At 42.1% G+C, this 20,426-nt stretch overlaps 1 protein-coding gene across 1 annotated transcript in view; it reads left to right on the top strand.

Moving 5' to 3' along the window:
- GAB3 (GRB2 associated binding protein 3) overlaps positions 1-20,426 on the top strand; it is a 194,991-nt gene that overhangs the window by 158,529 nt on the left and 16,036 nt on the right. Inside the window, exons 6-8 of the mRNA XM_068251156.1 lie at positions 2,066-2,318; positions 6,706-6,787; positions 16,206-16,308. Of these exons, the coding sequence (XP_068107257.1) occupies positions 2,066-2,318; positions 6,706-6,787; positions 16,206-16,308 (438 nt within the window). The remainder of the gene's footprint in view (positions 1-2,065; positions 2,319-6,705; positions 6,788-16,205; positions 16,309-20,426) is intronic.

Below are 20,426 nucleotides of genomic sequence, written 5' to 3'. Positions count from 1 at the left end.
CAACAGGAAGCGGAAATACATCAGAAAACAGGGTTAACAACATACAAAACGCATTACATTGCGTTACCATTGACTTTCATTATGTGCGTTTGGTACTTATCCGTTAGCCGGGCGCATCCGGCAGGTGGCGACAAAACTCCACCAGAGTTACATCTTTCCCTACTATCCATGTCGGCCTGGAGGGGGAATAGTAATTAGCGCCACCTGCCGCATGCGCCCGGCTAACGGATAACTACCGTGCGTTTTTTATATGCGTTTTTTTTTGTGTGTGGCCCATTGACTACCATTGCAGGGAAAAAAAGATGCGTTTTCCGCAACGCCAGGGTTTCTGCTAATTGTGTTCCCAGCCTCAGGAGTTTGTGTGTAATGAAATGCAAGGGAAATCCTTCTGGAGAGTCATCTGTAGATAATCAGCAACACAATAGAGAATAGTGTCAAACTGTTGGAGTACTTGGACCTTAGCATTCACAAATCCACAGTGTTTTTACGTGTTAGGCACTTGCGCAGTGTGGTTTTCTGTAAAGGTTTTATGCATGAATTGCAGCAACATCATCCTCACTTCTTTTATGTGCTCTTCAAGTCTATTGGTGGAATCGTGAATCCTAATTCAAGGATGCTAGCCTAGAAACTAGAGATTTCAGGTTTCCATGCAATTAGCATGCAGCTTTGGACTGAGCTAAACTAATTTAGCAGGTTCTGCATTTGTTTGGCTGAGTTCCAAGTTTCATGCACACTCTCTGAATATTTACTTGTTATTCATCACTTCTTATAAGAACCATTACTGACACCTGTTGGATGGCTTGAGGAATACTACTGAATCGCACTGCACTGTAACTTGGGCATGGATTTTAGGCAAGTCAGATTTAGAGAACCTAAGAACAATCTTGTGTAGAAATCACACACAAACACCTATGCAGATTGTGAAATAACTATTCATGACCTTGATACTGTTCCCCCTTATTTTGGTGGGAAGTGCTTCTATTTATAAGTTATATGTTATACCTGATACACAGTTTGGGACCCCAGCCCTGCTGATTGTTATTTTAAGGTATTTTAGATGTGCAAATATTTTTTTTAAACTTTATTACTGTTTCCTTGGAACCTATGTCATTTGCAGTGCTCAACTTCATCTGTTAATATCTAAATTATTATTATTTGGTATTTATATAACGCTGATATCTTCTGCAGCACTGTACAGAGTATATTGTCTTGTCCCTCAGAGGGGCTGCCCAGAGGAAACCTATACAGACACGGAGATCATACAAACGCAGCGCAGATCGTGCCCTGGCTGGGATTTGAGCCAGGACGAGAGTGCTAACCACTATAGCACTTTGGCCCTTCTATAAAAACCTGTTATGAAATTTTACTATTTTTTATTTGTTTGCATGATTTTTGTTATCCATCTTTTCTCAATATTTTTGTTTGGCTACTGCTACAACATAAACACAGTTTTGCAGTAAAAGCAGTCTCCTTTCTGAATTAGAGGCTCCTTGTGGGCAGCTGAGGAATTACATCTAATCATCAAAATGTCTATTGCACCTTGCAGTAGAGGCCTGGGACTCAATATTCCTGCTTCAGTTTTTGTGTGGCATTGCATATATTTTGCTTTACGTGTGGCACTTCTTCTCAGTAAAGCAGGACTTGAATCTCACAGTCTTGACTGCTCAATGTTTTTCAGTCTTACAACATCTGCATAGTATGAGGGCCAAGCATAAACAATGTCTCCAGTTTGGTTACCCTCATACTACAGAGATGTGGTCATATCGAACAAGATTGTATCACCAAGAATGTAAAGTGTCCAACCATCAAGAAATGACAATCTTTCTTGCTAAGGATTAGCTTTTTACCAAGATCGGGATGTGACTAATGTTTTGTATTGTACATGTTGGGCATGGCAGCCGTTTTTATCTTTAATGGAAGTACATGTGTAGGTGTAGACTGCAGAGTGTTTGTTATTGCCACTGACTGTTTATTAGATGTGTTTTATTCATTATTCTACAATTATGATGTTCTTACATTTATATTACTCATCAGATGTCTTCTTTTTTGTGTATTTGTCATTTAGCCAAGACTTATACCACAACATTCCTTCACATCAGACTGTTCAGATGACAGCTATGTTCCCATGAACCCAAATGCTTCTCCGCCATGCTCTGAATCAGACTGTAGCATAGATGGGTATATACCTATGAGCCCAGTAACGGCAGCATTCACATTCTCACCACCAGTTAATGCCAAGGTCTCCAGTCCTTTGCCTGAACTTCCTGTAGATCTGGAACCCCCTCCTGTAAACAGGGACCTCAAGCCACGAAGAAAGAGTAAGTCATTTTCTATTGTTTTATTGTGCTTACATACATGTTATATTTATTTTCATTCTCAGCATAGTTTATACCTTAATTGCAACGATCCTTGCTACATCTTTACTATTTGTTTTATAAACATAAATTGTATATCTAATCAAATTAATGATGAGCCAGAATTTCTCCTAACAAGCTAATTAGCTTCACCCGGGAGAGTAAAGTGTGACAAAGCAGTTCATTTTGACCCCTACCTCTGTATCTACGTTACAGACCACATTGTGAATTGCGGCTATATGGCGCCAAGGTTTCAGTTGGTCGGCCGGTAGTAGCCAATTGGCTGTTAGTACATTTCTTATGCTAAATGCTTGTTAACTGGCTGTTAATAGACAAATGGTTAGTAGTTGGGCAGCAGGGGGTTAGTGTTAGATTTCAGGAGGGGGTTAAGCTACGTACAGACATGCGATAACGATCGTTCGTAAGCAACGACGAACGATCAATTAAGGAGAGAAATGAAAAGGTCGTTAGTAAAGAGGTGTTGAAAGTGGCAAACGATCAGATCGTTTCCGAACGAACGATGCGGAAGTGACGAACGTATGATGCAGCGCATCTATTATGCTAAACGTTATTCAGATCAATGAACCCGGAACGAACGTCATTGTTAATGGCCAGTAGGAAAGAGGAAGTTGCGTACAGATCTATATATATATATATATATATATATATATATATATATATACACACACATCTATGTACATCTATAGATACATATATATATATATATATATACATATATATCTCTATACATCTATCTACATCTATATATACATATATATATATATATATATATACATATATCTATATACATCTCTCTGTCTCTCTCTCTCTGTCTGCGCATGTACGGTACTTAACGAACGATCGTTTTTGTAACGATCAGCATACACACGTACTTTTGCTAACGATCATCGTTACAAAAAATCCGCCAGGACGGATTTCCAGTTTGCAACGACTTCAGTCGCTGATCGTTACCCTTAACGATCGTTAGCGGTTATTTTGTAACGATCGTCGTTATAAACGATCGTTAGTTGTTCGTTACCAACGACTTTAGTCGCATGTCTGTATGCCCCTTTAGAGTTTGGCACTAGGAGGGGTGGGATAGTGTTAGGCATTAGGAGTTAGGGTTAGTGTGAGAATGGGCACAGGGTAAGTCAATACAAAAATTTCAGTAAAAACAGATAAGCTATATTTTCGCTACTGGCATTGTCTGTCACCCAACTCAACTGTTGGCGTGGTACACTAGCATTAATTGTGCAGCTTTATGAAAATGTCTGAAACTAACTGCAAACTGAGCTCTTGAACCTTGTAAAGATAAGGCAGTTCTCCTAACTAAACTAGAGAGCTGCCTTGCCCAAACCAGCCCTCCGCCTTTATAGACCCCTGCAGGAGGTGAGTTGAGTGAAAGCTTGGCTATACCTTCCCCCCATGTCTTGATTGGAGTGAGTGATGAACAGCAGCTCAGCCAAACTATCCCTCTCGGAAGAAAGCTTAGCTCGGAAGAATTGGATTTTTGTCAAGCAGTGGTCATGTTGATATTTTTACAAAGTTAGGGCTGGTTCGCTGCCTGTCCATTTATCGGAGCTGACCACAGTGGACCAGCATAAATGCAGAAAGGATTCATGCTTTTCCGTGGGCCCATTTACACGTCTAATTTTATCATGTCCATTTTTATCCTGTGTGCTTTCCACAAATGACAATCCCAACCAGATGCTCGCCCCTTGTCCAATGAATGGCATACATCTGTTCAGCAGTGCCAGCAAAATCTTTAAGGCGTATAGCCTATCCGTACAATACTGATATGGTATTACTCCAGTTGGAACTATTGCAGGGTGAACCAAGCTTTACGCTTTCAGAGGTAGCCCAGAGGAAGGGAGGCCATAAGTTGAATAATTCATTTGACTGGACATGGGCTTCAGAAAATGAAGCATGAGTGAGTTAAAAAAAAATGGTCTGCTGTAGGGTGTCTGGTAACTATTTACAGAAGGACATTAAATACTCAGCAAACGTAGCACAGAGTGCCATAAAAATGATATCGCGTTTCCCTTTCCTTCCTAGTGTCTGTCTGAACAGCCTTTGTGATGTTTGAGAAAGGCACAAATGGCTTCTGAATTTGTATGTATGAGATTATTTATAATAAGAGTATTTCTCTTTTGGTTCTCTTTTTAGAAGACCATTCTCATGCTTTGAATTATGTAAAGATATTCTGTTATTGAGAGAACACAATTTCTTCTGATTTCACCTCCCACCATCTCTAAATGTGGTATTAATTATAACACAGTGTCTGCAGTATATTGCTAATGGCACTCAGAAATTCACACTGCAGAATATTGCAAATAATTGGCTTATGAAGCCATTATGTATTTTTACTCCTGTATTATTAACATTTTAAGAGCACAGAGATGGTACGGAGGCTCACCTAGTTGTGTAATAGAGTGGAATTATAGCTGCCAAAGCGAACAGTAAAAACCGTGTCCCATCTCCTTCATGTCCATATAAATATCCAATATAATGCCTTTATCCCAAAGTAATTTAATCTGTTACACAATTACACCCAAACCTCCACCCCCAACCTTATCTGTTTTACATGGTGATGCCATATCCTGTTCAGACTGAGCTGTATAGTAAGGAAAGCAAAGCATTCTGCTGTTTGCAATCAGTGTAAGTGTCACACAGCTGCTACTCTTTTCTTTTCTCATCCTTATATTTTGCACTTATTACATTAAAATGCAAAAGCTCAGTGCGACATAGTTCTTGTTGGTTAAGTTAGAGGACAAGGCTTCAGGGGGAAAATGTATCAAGTCTTATTTACCATTTTAGCCACATTTTTTGTTTGCTTTATTATTATTATTGAGTATTTCTATAGCACTTACATCTTCTGCAGCGCTGTACAGAGTATACTGTCTTTTCACTTAACTTTACTCACTGTCCCTAATAGGGGTTCACAATGTTATCCCTACCATAGTCGTCATATGTCTATGCATGTATCATGTAGGGCCAATTGTGGGGGAGAAGCCATTTAACTTCAATTAGTGTTGCAAATCTATTGTAGAAAATGTTAAAAGTAATTCGGCTTTAAGATTGGTTGGTCAGTTGGGGTCTTGAACGCTATTCAGAACCTTGTAATTTCAAACGAAGACCTCAGATTATCTGCACCATAAACACAATTAAAAGGAAGTAGTTTTGGTCTTTCTTTCAAGCTCAGGAATACTTCCTGAAACACTGTGCATATATATCTAATTGTGGATAATTTGCCTGGAATCCCACTTAATTTTGGATACAACACTGTGTGGAACAGACATAAACTACTCTATAGATTTTCACATATTACAAACCTACATCCTGCACCTCCCGGGGCTGCAAATTAAATTCACTTTGTGGCAAGTGCAGCTCATCTTTTCCAAGTGCTACTGTCCTCCCTAAAGTGCAGCTTTTGAAAAAAAAAAAGGTGAAATATGTTTAAAGCATAATACACATAATACAAGGTTTTTCGTTGTTGTTCTGTTACAGTAACTTAACCATATGTTAAACCTGAAAATCAGACAAATGAGTAAATACAAATAATAGATGCATGTAAGCAGTTTTGTCTACCAGGGGGATTAGTAATTCAGTCTAGGCATTAGTGTGACACTCACAGCAACACAGTGTAACCAGCTGGGTAACCGCATTTTTGTTCTGCAGTTAAGCAATGCTCTCCAACCTGTTTGTAGCTTATGGATTAAATAATTGAGGAGCAACATGATACTAATGTGGCCATTGCTCTGCTACCTCTTTCCCTTCCTGTCATCAAGCTCTTTGCATAGCAGGGTTGGCTCACACTGCTTACCTTCCCTTTCCCAGTCCAAGTCCTGCTGTGCAAGGGATTTCTAGCAACTAACACAGAGAAGGATTCAGATGTGTATATGAGCTGCATTTAAAACCACTATCAAGGACAACTTTAGTGAGAAGAATATGGAGGCTGCCATACTTATTTCCTTTTAAACAATGCCAGTTGCCTAGCAACCCCGCTGATCTATTTGGCTGCAGTAATGTCTGAACTACACCAAAAACAAGCATGCAGCTAATCTTGTGAGATCTGATAACAATGTCAGAAACGCCTGATCTGCTGCATGCTTGTTTAGGGTCTATGGCTGAAAGTATTAGAAGCAGCGGATAAGCAGGACAGCCAGGCAACTGGTATTGCCTAAAAGGAAATAAATATGGCAGCCTCCATAACCCTTTCACTTCAGTTGTCCTTTAATGAAGTTTAATTAATATATAAAATACAGTTAATCATTGTAGTCCCTGTATAGCTAGAATGAATGGCATTATGTTTGTTTGGAGTCATGCTAACCTCATCATTATGTGCTTGCAGTGCGTCCACCACCCCTAGACCTACGGGGCCTTACTACAATCAGAGAACATCCAGCCGTCATGAGAACATGGACAGTGCCTTAGTAAGTAGTCTCTGATGTACAATTTATTATGTATTACAGCTAAAGCAAATCTGTAGTCATTTAATATACTGACACTGGTGGGAAGGCTGCATACTCACCTGAGCCTTAGTAGGTTCCTGTTATCGTTTGGTCTTCTGTGTGGGAATGTCCAGTCATGCCCCTCCAGCTGCTACATCATACAAAGCATTTGCACCAATGGAAAGAATGGGAATGGAATATGATGGGGCTGGTGTACATTGTCAACTGGACAGTGATGTGACTTGGGGAACCGTGTATTACAGTACTGCATGCACTGACAGAATGGTAAAGTTTACCAACAGTCTCTCTCTTTGAAGATGACTTAAAGAGATGCCGTAACCAAGAATTGAACTTCATCCCAATCAGTAGCTGATACCCCCTTTTCCATGAGAAATCTATTCCTTTTCACAAACAGACCATCAGAGGGCACTGTATGGCTGATATTGTGGTGAAACCCCTCCCACAGTGTGATGGCAGGACCATGGTTCTGGCACCACACCGTGGGAGCCTTGTTGCATTGTGGGAAATACAACAAATGTATATACAGCTGTTTCCAACTGCCAAAAAAACAAGCAGCATCTCCTTCCACTGACATCACTTGCCAGCAGTAGAAATGTCACCATGTGATAAATGTCAGAATGTAAATCAGGGAGCGGAAAGATGTTACAATGGGCACACACTGACTAAATCATTTATTCATAATTATTGTAAAAATAAAGAACTGTTTTGTTACATTATTTTCACTTAAGTTCCCCTTTAAATAGGAACTGTAGCCCAGGATTGAATTTCATCCTAATCAGTACCTGATACTCCCATGAGAAATCTTTACCTTTTCTCGAATAGATCATTAGGCGGGTCTGTATGGCTGATATTTTGGTGAAACCCCTCCCACAGTGTGATGTCAGTACCTAAGTCCTGACAGTTTCCTGACTGTGAACCTCGCAGCATTGTGAGAAAAAATAGTATCTCCCTCTGTGTATGTGTATATCCTTTTGTATTGTTAGGGGGTGTAGTTATAGATAATAACAGTTGATGCTGATGGTTTTTTTTTTTCATGTCTGCCAGTAGTAAAAATGATTACCGTATGTGCAGGCTGATTGCGGATCAAACAACATATACAAATTATATGGCGAATATCAATAATTTGTGATTTCTCTTCTACTTTATAACTTCTCACTTTGCTATGTATTGATTCATTATTTTCCCCTCTTTGCTAAAGTTGCGCTTTAAGCTCTATCGCACCAATATTCTCAAATCTATCATTGTAAAGATATGCTACTTTCTGTTATTCAATACGGTATTAATTACTGTGTTTGGGTCAGAAATATTTCAGATCATTGTAGCTGAATCCAAGTATGGCGGAGCCAGAATAGGGCTGCACCAGAGAGCTTCCTGCTCTGTTGTTACACAGATGTGAGAGACAGAGAGGCCCGTTTAATAAAGAGTAAAGAAGCTGCAGACAGATTCTCATTCCCAGCCTCCCGTTCTAATCATGTAGATCACTGGCCATTTTCCCAGATATTTATAAAGCTGGGAGCTACAGCTACGACAAACTAGAAAATAAATAGGCTTTTAAAAATACCAAACTGATTCCACGTCGTTTACAAAATGTTGCAAAAAATGTTTCCCTGAGGATACAAAATGTCAAATTAGAAAAATAAAACACTGAAATATGAAAAAAAAATGAGTTTACAAATTAATTATATAACACCGTAATGAGCTCTTTTTTAACAAAAAATCTGATTCCCCCTTAAGTTTTGAAAAGTTTAAAGGACAAGAGGGTAAATTCAACTTCTAATTATGTTTTATAAATGGACAACATGGTCAAATGGAAAAAGAGCAACGTAAATGTTATCTGGCCATTTCACACCTTCGTGGGAGAGTCAGAATTCAGCTTTATAAGATAAGTGGTGCAAAGACGCCATCGCAGCTCCTGTGCTCCATCATAAAGTGAAAATTAAAAAAAAAAAAATCTTATTTACTTACCTGGGGCTTCTTCCAGCCCCCTGAAGTCTTCCTGGTCTCTCACTGTTATCCCACACTCAGCCACCCCTCTATCATGACGTTATTAAATATTATAATAGGAAATAATATGAATGTCATTTGATTTGTTACAATTGGAGACAAGACTATAGCAACCAATTGTATTCCTATACTAGGACCTACAGCTACAACCTATGAACAATTCTTACAAACTTTTTTTTTTTCAAAATGAGCAGAAAGATTTGTAAACCTGCTTAAAGGGGAACTTTAGCCTAAACAAGCATACTGTCATCAGTTATGTTAATTATAATAGATAAGTAATATAATCTCTTACCCACCATGTTTTAAAAGAACAGAAAAATGTTTGTGATTTCATGGGGGCAGCCATCTTGTTGGTTGAAAGGAGGTGACAGGGAGCATGAGACACAGTTCCAACTGTCCTGTGTCCTGATCACCCTTCCCAGCTGCGCGCTAGGCTTCAGATCTCAAAATGCAAAAATTTGTGCCCAAATAGCAGAAGGAGAACAACAACGTCAGAAATCCCATCATGCTTTGCACAGCATCAGGGGGAAAATGCCCAGGCAGTTTTCTTCTGTGCAGCTAAAAGTGAGGCATGGGTAAGAAAAACAATGTTCTGATGCTGTGAAACTGTTAATGAAACACCAAGCCTTTTCAGTGCTGCTGAGTAGATTTTTAGTCTGGAGGTTCACCTTAAAGAGGCACTTTAACCCAGGATTGAACTTCATTCCAATCAGTAGCTGATACCCCCTTTCCCACGAGACCTCTTATCTTTTCTCAAATAGATCATCAGGTGGGTCTGTATGGCTTGTGCTAAGACACCTCCCATAGTGTGATGTTATGACCAAGGTCCTGACAGTTTGCGGGGTATGAATCTCATTTTTTCCAACTGCCAAGCAAGCAATTTCTCCCTCTGCGCATAGAACGCTCAGTAACGAACATTCCGTACAGATCACCCGGCAGGACTAAAGATGTCGCCACCAGTGATAAATTTCAGATTGTAAAGTTCCGAAACAAGGAAGATTTTACAATGGGCAAACACTGGCTAAATAATCTACAAATGAATATTTAAAAAAAAAAAAGCAATTTTATTCACTATGTCGCTTTCACTACAGGTCCTCTTTAACATGCAATGTTGTTGTTCTTGGGCATTGTGTCAAGTATGACAAGGCTATTGAGAGCAATGTAACAACATTACTGGAGTGTACATTGCTGCCAGACCGTTCTCCCCAATGCTAGAGAAGCAGCTGTTCCTATCCATCTGCTTTGCCCTGTACTACTTACAGTTTTAGGAACCCCAACAACAGCATGTGTGTTGTACCTCCCACTTCCTGCTCAGATTTCACTGAGTAAGGAGGCTGAAGCTGAAATGACACTGGTCATGTATGTATGCCAACCTTCAAGATGCTAGTTCTTCTTCTGCAAGCTCCCATTGGAAGGCAATGCTAAAATTGAACTGTAACCAAGGATTGAATTTCATTCCAGTCAGTATCTGATGCCCCCTTTCCCACCTGAAATGTTTACCTTTTCTCAAATAGACCATCGGGGGATCTTTATAAGCGATATCGTGGGGAAACCCCTCCCACAGTGTGATGTCATGACCTGCCAGTTTGCTGTTTGTGAACCTGGTTGCATTGTGTGCAGTTTCTAACTGCCCAACAAGCAGTATCTCCCTCTGTACATAGAACTCTCAGTAACGAACACTCCGAACAGATCACCTGGCAGGACTAAAGATGTCACCACCAGTGATAAATTGCAGAATGTAATTCAGGGAGAGGAAATATTTTGCAATGGGCAAATACTGGCTAAATGATCTACAAAATAATATTGTAAAAATATAAACAAATGTATTCATCGTGTTATTTTCACAACCGTTCCTCTTAGAATCATCACAATTTGGCCACACTTCTTTAATAACATACCACCAGCTGTAACAGATGCCTGTGATAAACAGCCCCTTTTCATATTATTGTATCAGTTACCGTAATGATCAGGCTTGTAGAAAAGCAAATGATTGATGCTCTTTTTTAGAATGTGCCCTGGAGAAAAGAATTGTCAGCGGCTTACTCATCGATTCCTAGGAAATCGCAGAGCAGCGTCTATGAAAGGCTATATTCATCAGCTAATTAGGTTATTCAGTAGATACTGTACTTTCCGGTCAGTTAGTAAACTGTCCCAATCACCCATCTGGTGTATTTTCTCAGTGTCTCAAGTTGAGCTGTTTTTGTAAACCATACCTGAATTTTCATTTTTTATCCTTTTGCCAGCCGTCATTCATTCTTTTTTTTTTTTTTTTAATGTTTTTGATGCTTCATGTAATGGCGGTTTATATAGCAGCAGTGCAGTATGGTCACTGAAGAGACAAAGTCAATGCGTCACAGTTGCAATGCTTCACCTATTCATGCAGTGACAGCACAGAGCATTGCACCAGCCATAATACTGGGAATAAAATGGCAGAGCTTAGCATGGCGGGGCAAAAATAGACAAGACAACATTTATAATGCACTTTTCTCCTTGTGTATTCAATGCACTTGAGCTGCGGCCACGAGAGCCCGCCCAGTAGTCAGTAGCAGTGTTAGGGAGTCCTTACTGAATAAGCGCTGGCTCAGGGCTGGTGCACACCAAGAGCGCTTTTGAGCACTTTTAAAATTGCCAGCGCTTTGAAAAGCGCTTGGCTAATGTATTTGAATGGGATGGAGCACACCAGAGCAATGTGCTTTTTTTTCCAAACGCGGGTCCTGCAGCATTTTTGCTGATTTCTGAGGAGATTCAGCCTCAATGTTAAGTATAGGAAAGTGGAAAATCAATCTGAAAAGCACTAGATCAGAGCGATTTTCCAAGCATTTTTTGTTACAGAAGCTGTTCAGTTACAGCTCTACGGTAACAAAATAATCAAAAACGCTACACCAAAACACTCCAAAAATACACATGCCTAGAATCACTTTGCAATTACGCTAGCGCTTTTTGGTGTGCACTGGGCCTTACTGAAAAGGAAGAGCAGAGATTTGAACCCAGGTCTCCTGTGATAGAGGCAGAGCCCTTAACAATTACACTCTATCCAGCCACCAAAAAGTCTTCTGCTAATTATAATTTGCTTTGGAAATATGCAACATTTTCACAATTTCATGTGAATGATGGGTGTGAAATGGCACAAAATTCCTCTATGTTAGTTATTAGCCCTGCCCAGAAGGCAGAAGCAGTGTTGGACTGGGAGATGGGAAAGCTGAGGAAATTCACTTGCTGACCAAGCAGCATTAATCAGGTGTGGCTGCTCGCACTGAAGACTTGCTACAGGTGTTTATTGGGAGTGATAACGCAAGGTTTTTGCTGCTTGGCCAGCAGGTGGATTTCCTCAGCTTTTCAGACCTCCCAGTCTGACACTGGGCAGAAGATGGGATTAGCAAATCACATTTTTCAGTCAGACTGTTACATAAAATCTCTCAAAGAGCTTTCCTTCAAGTGGTGCATTCATCACTCCTCCACTGCTACTGATGTAAGTAACTGGCTGTCATGGGGAAAACTGGGGTCAAATTGAACCCAATAGTATTGGCTGCAGCGACTGCTCACCCCTAGATACAAGTAACCTGAGTGATTTCATCTGCCGGTTCTGCACAATATCAAAACATTGACTTTATGTGAATGTATCGCTTGATAGCTTATTATCTGGTATATGAAAGGACCTCAAAAATGAAAAAGTGTTAGAAATATAGTGCCCGAAAGCCTGGCCGAGTTGTACATGCACGGCCCGGCCAGGTGCACTCAACCATTGTGCTGCCGCAGCTGAGAGCGCTCTGTGCTTGTGCAGTACTACTGCGCAGGCGCAGAACTATACCAGGGACGGAAGCATGCTGGTCCACCCATGCGCAATGGAGTGGACATGGTCAGGCTTTCAGGCACAATTGCGGGTGACAGGAGCCACCCGGGGACACAACGAGGGACTTAGCAGCCTCAAGGGGGCTTAAGGAAGCCCCAAGTAAGTATGGAACGTGTTATGGCTTTCATCTCAGGTTCTCTTTAACTCCAGCTTGGGAGGAGCTGTTCTTTGCTGTATTGCTGCTGAATGTGGGTGTTTGGGCTCTGAACCACATGGTGCTGAATGTGAACACCAACACCAGTTATACAGGTGATACTTGGCAATTTTGAATATTGTGCAAAAGTCCATTTATTTCAGTAATTCAACTTAAAAGGTGAAACTAAAAAGGTGAAACTAATATATGAAATAGGAACCCTTTGCAGGTGTTTTGGGTTCATTAGCTGATTAGAGTCTGACACTTTGAGACTAGAATATTGAACATTTTCATAATATTGTAATGGGCTGAGATTTTGATTGTGGGTTTTTTTGTAAGCTTCTAGCCATAATTATCAACATTATAACAAACAAAGGCTTGAAATATCTCGGGTACTTATCCGTTAGCCGGGCGCATCCGGCAGGTGGCGACAAAACTCCACCAGAGTTACATCTTTCCCTACTATCCATGGCGGCCTGGAGGGGGAATAGTAATTAGCGCCACCTGCCGGATGCGCCCGGCTAACGGATAAGTACCATATCTCGCTTTGCATGTAATGCGTCTATTTCATATATTAGTTTCGCCTTTTAAGTTGGATTACTGATATAAATGTACTTTTGCACAATATTCAAATTTTTCGAGTTTCACCTGTAAATAGCACAATTGTGAACTCCCATGCATGTGGGAAAATGAAGGAAAGGGTATTATAGGGCATGTCACCGGGGCAGAAGGGTTTTGCTACATCACTTATTCCACCTGGGGATGATATGAGAAACAAAATGCATCATACATTACTTAAGTCAGGGCCATTGGGCCTTATGGGGAGAACAGAATGTGATTTGTTTAGAAACTAGTGAAAGCCCTAAAGGGACCCTGAGCAGGTGACAAAAACAGAATTTACACTTACCTGGGGCTTTCTTCAGCCCACCGTAGGCCGCGAGGTCCCCCGGCATCCTCCTGGCTCCTTCCCTGGTCCCGGTCCCGGCTCTGATTACAGGAGGACTTTGGCTTGAAGTCGTCAGGTCTGCGTCCCACTTCCGTGGTTGGTGTCATCACGCCGGCCAGCGTAAGAGTCCTGCGCATGAGTAGGACTCTCAGCCGTTCGGCGTGATGACGCATAGCCGGCGGGCGTAATGCCACCAACCACGGAAGCGGGGCACAGACCTGACGACTTCAAGCCGAAGTTGTCCTGTAACCAGAGCAGGGAAGGAGCCAAGTGTAAATTCTGTTTTTATCACCTGCTCAAGGTCCCTTTAAAGGACAATTAAAATGAGAGGGATATGGAGGCTGCCATATTTATTTCCCTTTAAGCAATACCAGTTGCCTGGTTTTCCTGCTGATTCTCTGCCTCTAATACTTTTAGCCATAGACCCTGAACAAGCGTGCAGATCAGGTGTTTGATATTATTGTCAGATCTGACTAGATTAGCTGGATGCTTATTTCTGGTATTATTCAGACACTACTGCAGCCAAAGAGACCAGCGGGGCTGCCAGGCAACTGGTAATGTTTAAAAGGAAATACATAAGGCAGCCTTCATATTACTCTCACTTCAGTTGTCCTTTAATTTTAGTCCCATGAAAATGAAAGAGAGATGATTGGTTGCTACATAGACCGTACTACCAGAGGCGTAGCAATAGGGGTTGCAGAGGTTGCGACTGCATCAGGGCCCTTGGGCCAGAGGGGCAATAAGGGGCCCTCTCTAAACTGCAGAATTAGCTCTCTATTCATCCTGTGCTCATAATAATCACTTCTATAGATAAAATGAATAGTGGTAATCATTAACAAACTGATCCCTATTGTCAGGTTTTGGTGCACCATATAAATTATAATGTATAGAGGGCTTGGAGGGCCCCATTGTAAAACTTGCATCGGGGCCCAGAGCTCCTTAGCTACGCCACTGCGTACTACCAGCCCTTATTTAAAGGGACACTTAAGTCAAACAAAAAAAGAGTTTTACTCACCTAGGGCTTCCAATAGCCCCCTGCAGCTGTCTGGTGCCCTCGCCGTCTCGCTCCGATCCTCCTGGCCCCGCCAGCAGCCACTTCCTGTTTCGGTGACAGGAGCTGACAGGCTGGGGATGCGAGTGATTCTTCGCGTTCCCAGACACATTAGCACCCTCTATGCTGCTATATGGTATATGATATATGCTATAGGAGCATAGATGGCGCTATTGTGGCCAGGAACGCGAAGAATCACTCGCGTTCCCAGCCTGTCAGCTCCTGTCACCGAGTGGCTGCCGGCGGGGCCAGGAGGATCGGAGGGAGACGGCGAGGGCACCGGACAGCTGCAGGGGGCTATTGGAAGCCCCAGGTGAGTAAAACTCATTTTTTTTGTTTGACTTAAGTGTCCCTTTAAGACGGCCCCTCTATACTGATGGAAGAACTGGTGGTAATTTTATACTTTCTAGTATCCAGCAGTACTTTGATTGCAGAAAATTCAGTAGATTTGAGTAAGGCGAGCTTTTCTTGCGATTTACATAGGAAGGCCTTTCTGTGTTTTTTCAGTCTGTTTGTAAAGCAGATTCTGCAAGTAGCAGTCCAGCAAAGCTACAACTATTTCAGAAACAACAGAGGAAATAACAATCTGTTACCCAAACAGACAAGTTGATGAAAAGTGTTTACAATGCTTCAGACCCACTATTTAATTACCCCGGCTGAGTCACAGCATCATTGTATGTGGCATTGTCTCCATAGTATATCTTGCTGGGGATGACAGACTCCTGCTGTAATAATTGTAAGTTATACAACATTGCCTGGTTAATGCGATATGCTGGGATGCCACTGACGTCTCAGCAGAGGCCTCACCCATCTTGATGACATATGAGCACTGCTGTTATCACTCCCTCTGGTGTTACTGTAACTACAATGTATCATCTCTTAGTGTCTGGTAAACATTGTATTGTGAACCGGCTGTGCGTCAGTTTTCAGCACAGCTGCAAACCTGAACATTGGCAGCAGCTGATCGGTTCAATGCAACAGCCCCAGGTGTCTCGTAAAGCAAATATGATAAAAAGAAGAAAAATAGGCGAAGGTATGAATCAGTCCCAGCCTTTGGATGAGAAGCAAATAAATATTATATGAAGACACAGCTGCTCGGCAAAACCTAGACAGAAGCATCACGTCTGCTGCATATTGTGCTGGGCGGCCGGACAGTCTTCACAAAGCTATTTCTCTCAGTGGCTGGCTGGTGTTTACCATGTAGATGCCTATCAGGGTGCAGTCTGATTCCTGCTGGTTCTCTGCCAGCAGACCTTGCTTGCCTATTGCTATTCTATGAGCAGGGCTGCAGAAGCAGGGCATGTTTATGGGACATGTGTGCAATGTCAGGAGTTGGCTGCATTTCAGAGCATCTGTAACATGCTTGTCTGACCTCTTCCGTGTTTTTCTTCCTAGTAATCGGACCAGCTTTATCTCCCCAGAAAGTGACTGCATTAGCTCAGCAAATATCTTTGCCAGTTCTGTCTCGGGAGAAGAGGAGGAGGCCTATATTCCAATGGTAATCATCTTCTGTGGACAATGGCTTTGTAATGTGCAGCACAGACTTATCATGCTGTGCGTACAGTTTTCAGCTGTGGATAATGTACAGTGTAAAGTAATTGGTCAAATATTTTTTCTTGTATTAACTGTTGATCACTCACTAGGTTCATGTGCTATTTGCAAGTCACATGACTGTCTTTATATAAGCAACATACTGTATGTATCTTCGCCCAACGCAGGTTTCTCACTCTTAGATGGAGTGCTCAGAGTTCATTTCCTGACTTTTCAGTGCAGAACCCCACCAGGGAGATCAATCTTCACCTGGCTGTAAAGGTGTCTATACACAGGGCCGGCCTTAGGTTTCACAGCGCCCTGAGCGAAACCGGATTTTGTTGCCCCCCCCCCCCATAAGTAGCATAGTTGTCCCCATATAGGTAGCATAGTTGCCCCCAGTGTAGGTAGTATAGTTGCCCCATATAGGTAGCATAGCTGCCCTCAGTGTAGCTAGTACAGTTTTCCCCAGTGTAGTAGCATGGTTGCCCCCAGTGTAGGTAGTTTGCCCCAGTATGCCCCCAGTGTAGGTAGTTTGCCACCAGCAGTGTAGGTAGTTTGCCCCCAGCAGTGTAGGTAGTTTTCCCCCAGTGTAGGTAGCTTGCCCCCAGCGTAGGTAGCTTGCCCCCAGCATAGGTAGCTTGCCCCAGTATGCCCCCAGCATAGGTAGCTTGCCCCAGTATGCCCCCAGTGTAGGTAGCTTGCCCCAGCGTAGGTAGCTTGCCCCAGTATGCCCCCAGTGTAGGTAGCTTGCCCCAGCATAGGTAGCTTGCCCCAGTATGCCCCCCCCCTTTATGTGGCAGAGACCGACTCACCTGACATCCAGCTCCAGCGCCGACGTCACTCTTCTCTCCCCGCCTCTGCTCCATCTGTAGTTAGAGCAGGCTACAAGAAAATGGCCGCCGTTTGTCTGCATTTGTGGACATCAGAGGCCATTTTCTTGTAGTCCTGCTCTAAATATAGACTGAGAGGACACCGGGAGACAGCGGGGCGGCGAGGGGCGGCAAGGGGCGACAGGGCACATGCGCCCTTGAGAGCACGGCGCCCTGAGCGACCGCACAGGTCGCTCATAGCAAAGGCCGGCCCTGTCTATACATATAGTGATGTATGGTAGATCGACTAAGAGACAGCTCTCTCTCTGATTGGAGAGATCGGTTGGCTGCCCATACACCTCAGGCCAATTCTCTATTTCAGCATGAAATCTCTTGGGAATCGGCCTCGTGGTGCTGCCTCCGGTGTAGTTTCACCAAATGTTAATGTACCTCCTCCTCATCTCACCTGCTCCAGCTACACCAACTGCCGGTCTCACACACAGTCTCCCCCGAGCGTCACTGTCACACCTAGCACCACCACATGGTAGTGTGTATAGCACGTGGCACATGTGTGAAATCGCACACATCACACACACACACCTGGCGGCACTCGGGGAGACAGCGGACGAGACCAGGAGTAGGTGCAGCTAGAACAGGTGAAATTTACAAAGGGGAAAAGAGGGGTCCATCACATTGTTCATCATGATATCGCACACCGTTACAGCTGCACATCCAATCGGCCACGTCAAACTGAGATTTTCCAGCTTGCTCAATCGATACATTCCACTATTTTGGCTTGAAATTGATCGAGTCTATACATTTTGAATAAGCTCATCAAAGGAGCGCCATCTAGCTGTATCTTATGTGCATGGCCTGATTTTGTGCACATAAGCTCATAAGCTCCTTGTTCAGAGAACTGAACTTGCTTTAATCACTTCCAGCTACCCTGATTTGACACAGAGGTGGATTGACATAGGAGGCGTACATATAATTAAGCCACCAGGAAATTTGGGTAAAGGGTAAAGCCGATAAACGGCTCACCCTGCTCTTGCAAAAATCCCAACAGCGTTAATTACTTTTCCCCTTCCAGATCACCGTGGACAGTGGGGCAAGCTACTGTTGGTGGGCAGATTACACTGTTTTTATAGTCATTTGTGCTCTGATTTTTCACAGCACCCAAATTACTGTCTGAGCCGTAATTCCTATTACGGCCTATGGCGGCGCCGGCTGTGCCAAAAATCTCAGGCGCTTTTACTTGATGTGCATAGAAGGCCAGTAGTGGAAATTCTTACACCAAGGAGTTTGGGGGAGACCTGAAAGAGAGGAGAGGAAGATAACCTACATTATCTCACCTGTTATTATAATTGGGGTGCTCTCCTAGAACCTGAATGGTCACTTTTAAGATATCAGAAACTAAGATATTTTGGCAAATATTCACTATTGTGTGGCAAGACAGAAACCGATCTCCATCAAGTTTGGAAGCTGTCTTTAGACTTTAACATGATCAGATAGATATTGTACGTTTATATACACCTGCTATATGTTTTGAAAATTTACTTAGCAAAAGAGTCAAATTTCAGCAACCACAAATGGCATATAATCTAAGTAATTTTGCCGACCTGGTTGAAAATACAGAAATCTGCATTCCTTTCAAATATCTGTAAACAGCCACTTCACAAGCATTTACAATTATATCTGATCATCATTTCATTGTGTACTTTTTGTTTCGGATTTTACATAATACATTATTTAAAATGTTTGAGAACCCACCAAAACCATCTGTCTCTTAAGTATAGCATATAGCTTAAAATAGCACATGATCATAATAAACTTTAACATGCACATATGTACATTACCTTCTCAATTCCTCTAGATTTAATCTAATTTAGGAGTTTTATTTGCTAAATAATTTCATTATTTCATTACTGCCAGTCCTCCATGGTCTCGGTATACACTCTCTTGTAAGGATGCAGCTGTTTGGTACACATTGGATACATGGTCATATCTGAAAACACCTTAGCCTGATAATATTTAGAATTAAACCATCCAGGGTCACTTGGTGCACTAGCAATCAGTCTACACAGTATGATGATAGTCCTTTACAAGCATAAAGATACACATAATGGTCCTTAGTAATAATAATAGGCTTCTTGGGATCATAATAACCAGTTTCCTATGCAATATACAGTATCTGCTCTGAACTTTTGATACCCACAATTGGAGAAGAGAGCAAATAAAGAGAAAATAAACAACAAAAGATATGTCTCTTGGGTGCGTGGAACTTCACAAAATATACTTCATTATCAAAACTTCATTAAAAAGCAAGAGAAATATGTCATAAATCCTACATAATCCCCATTAAAAAATGACCACCTGCTAAAATCTTACACATAAACACAGCGACTGCAGTCTCTGTAATAAGTATTGCCTCTATAAAAAATAATGTTTTTAGGGAGTCCCCAGTTTTTAACCAAATGATGAAATTCAAATGACAATTGCAGATGACCAGTTCCCAAGGAAATCTCTTCTTGCATGCAGCTTGGTATGTTCTGCAAATTAGCCACAGACTAGGATAGTGTCCTGATCCCAATCACAGATCGATCAGACCAAACCACACAGAGTTCCTAAAGAAATTGCTTGGACCAACCAAACAAATCCACTTAGTTTGAAGCACCACAGACCAACAGATATCCACATCACCACAATCACAGGTCGATCTATGGATATAAGTTGACATTACCCATAGACAGGGCTGTGGAGTCGGTACAAAAATCATCCAAGTCCGACACCTTAGTTTATGCAGCCACCAACTCAAACCACAGGTACCCAAAATGACTGACTCCTCGACTCCGACTCCGAGTCTAATACTTACCAGGGCTGTGGATTTGGTACAAAAATCCCCCAACTCCAACTCCTCAGTTTATAAAACTATCGACTCCGACTCCAGGTACCCGAAATTGCTCTGACTCCAACTCCGACTCCACAGCTCTGCCCAGAGATTATGATTATGGTTGGTTTACACATTATTTACATGATGTAGTTTAGGTTTATTAGGGAGACAAATATGGGGAGGGGGGGAGTTATTAGTTACCATGCTGAAGCCAGCATTGCTGATGCAGCATTCGGCACAGGCAAGTGGGAAGTATAGAGTTAGGCATTGGGGAAAGATTGTTGTTACAGTCACAGTAAGTGGGATGGGGAAGATTGAGGGCAGGAGTGTTCATGTGTTATTGTAGGATATCAGGGCTACTTCACTGATCCCAATGACCTACCC

This window comes from Hyperolius riggenbachi, chromosome 8 (assembly GCF_040937935.1).
Source record: "Hyperolius riggenbachi isolate aHypRig1 chromosome 8, aHypRig1.pri, whole genome shotgun sequence".
In the NCBI taxonomy this organism is placed as follows: domain Eukaryota; kingdom Metazoa; phylum Chordata; class Amphibia; order Anura; family Hyperoliidae; genus Hyperolius; species Hyperolius riggenbachi.
Note: the sequence above shows the minus strand (reverse complement) of the source record. Positions and strands in the feature narration are given on the sequence as shown.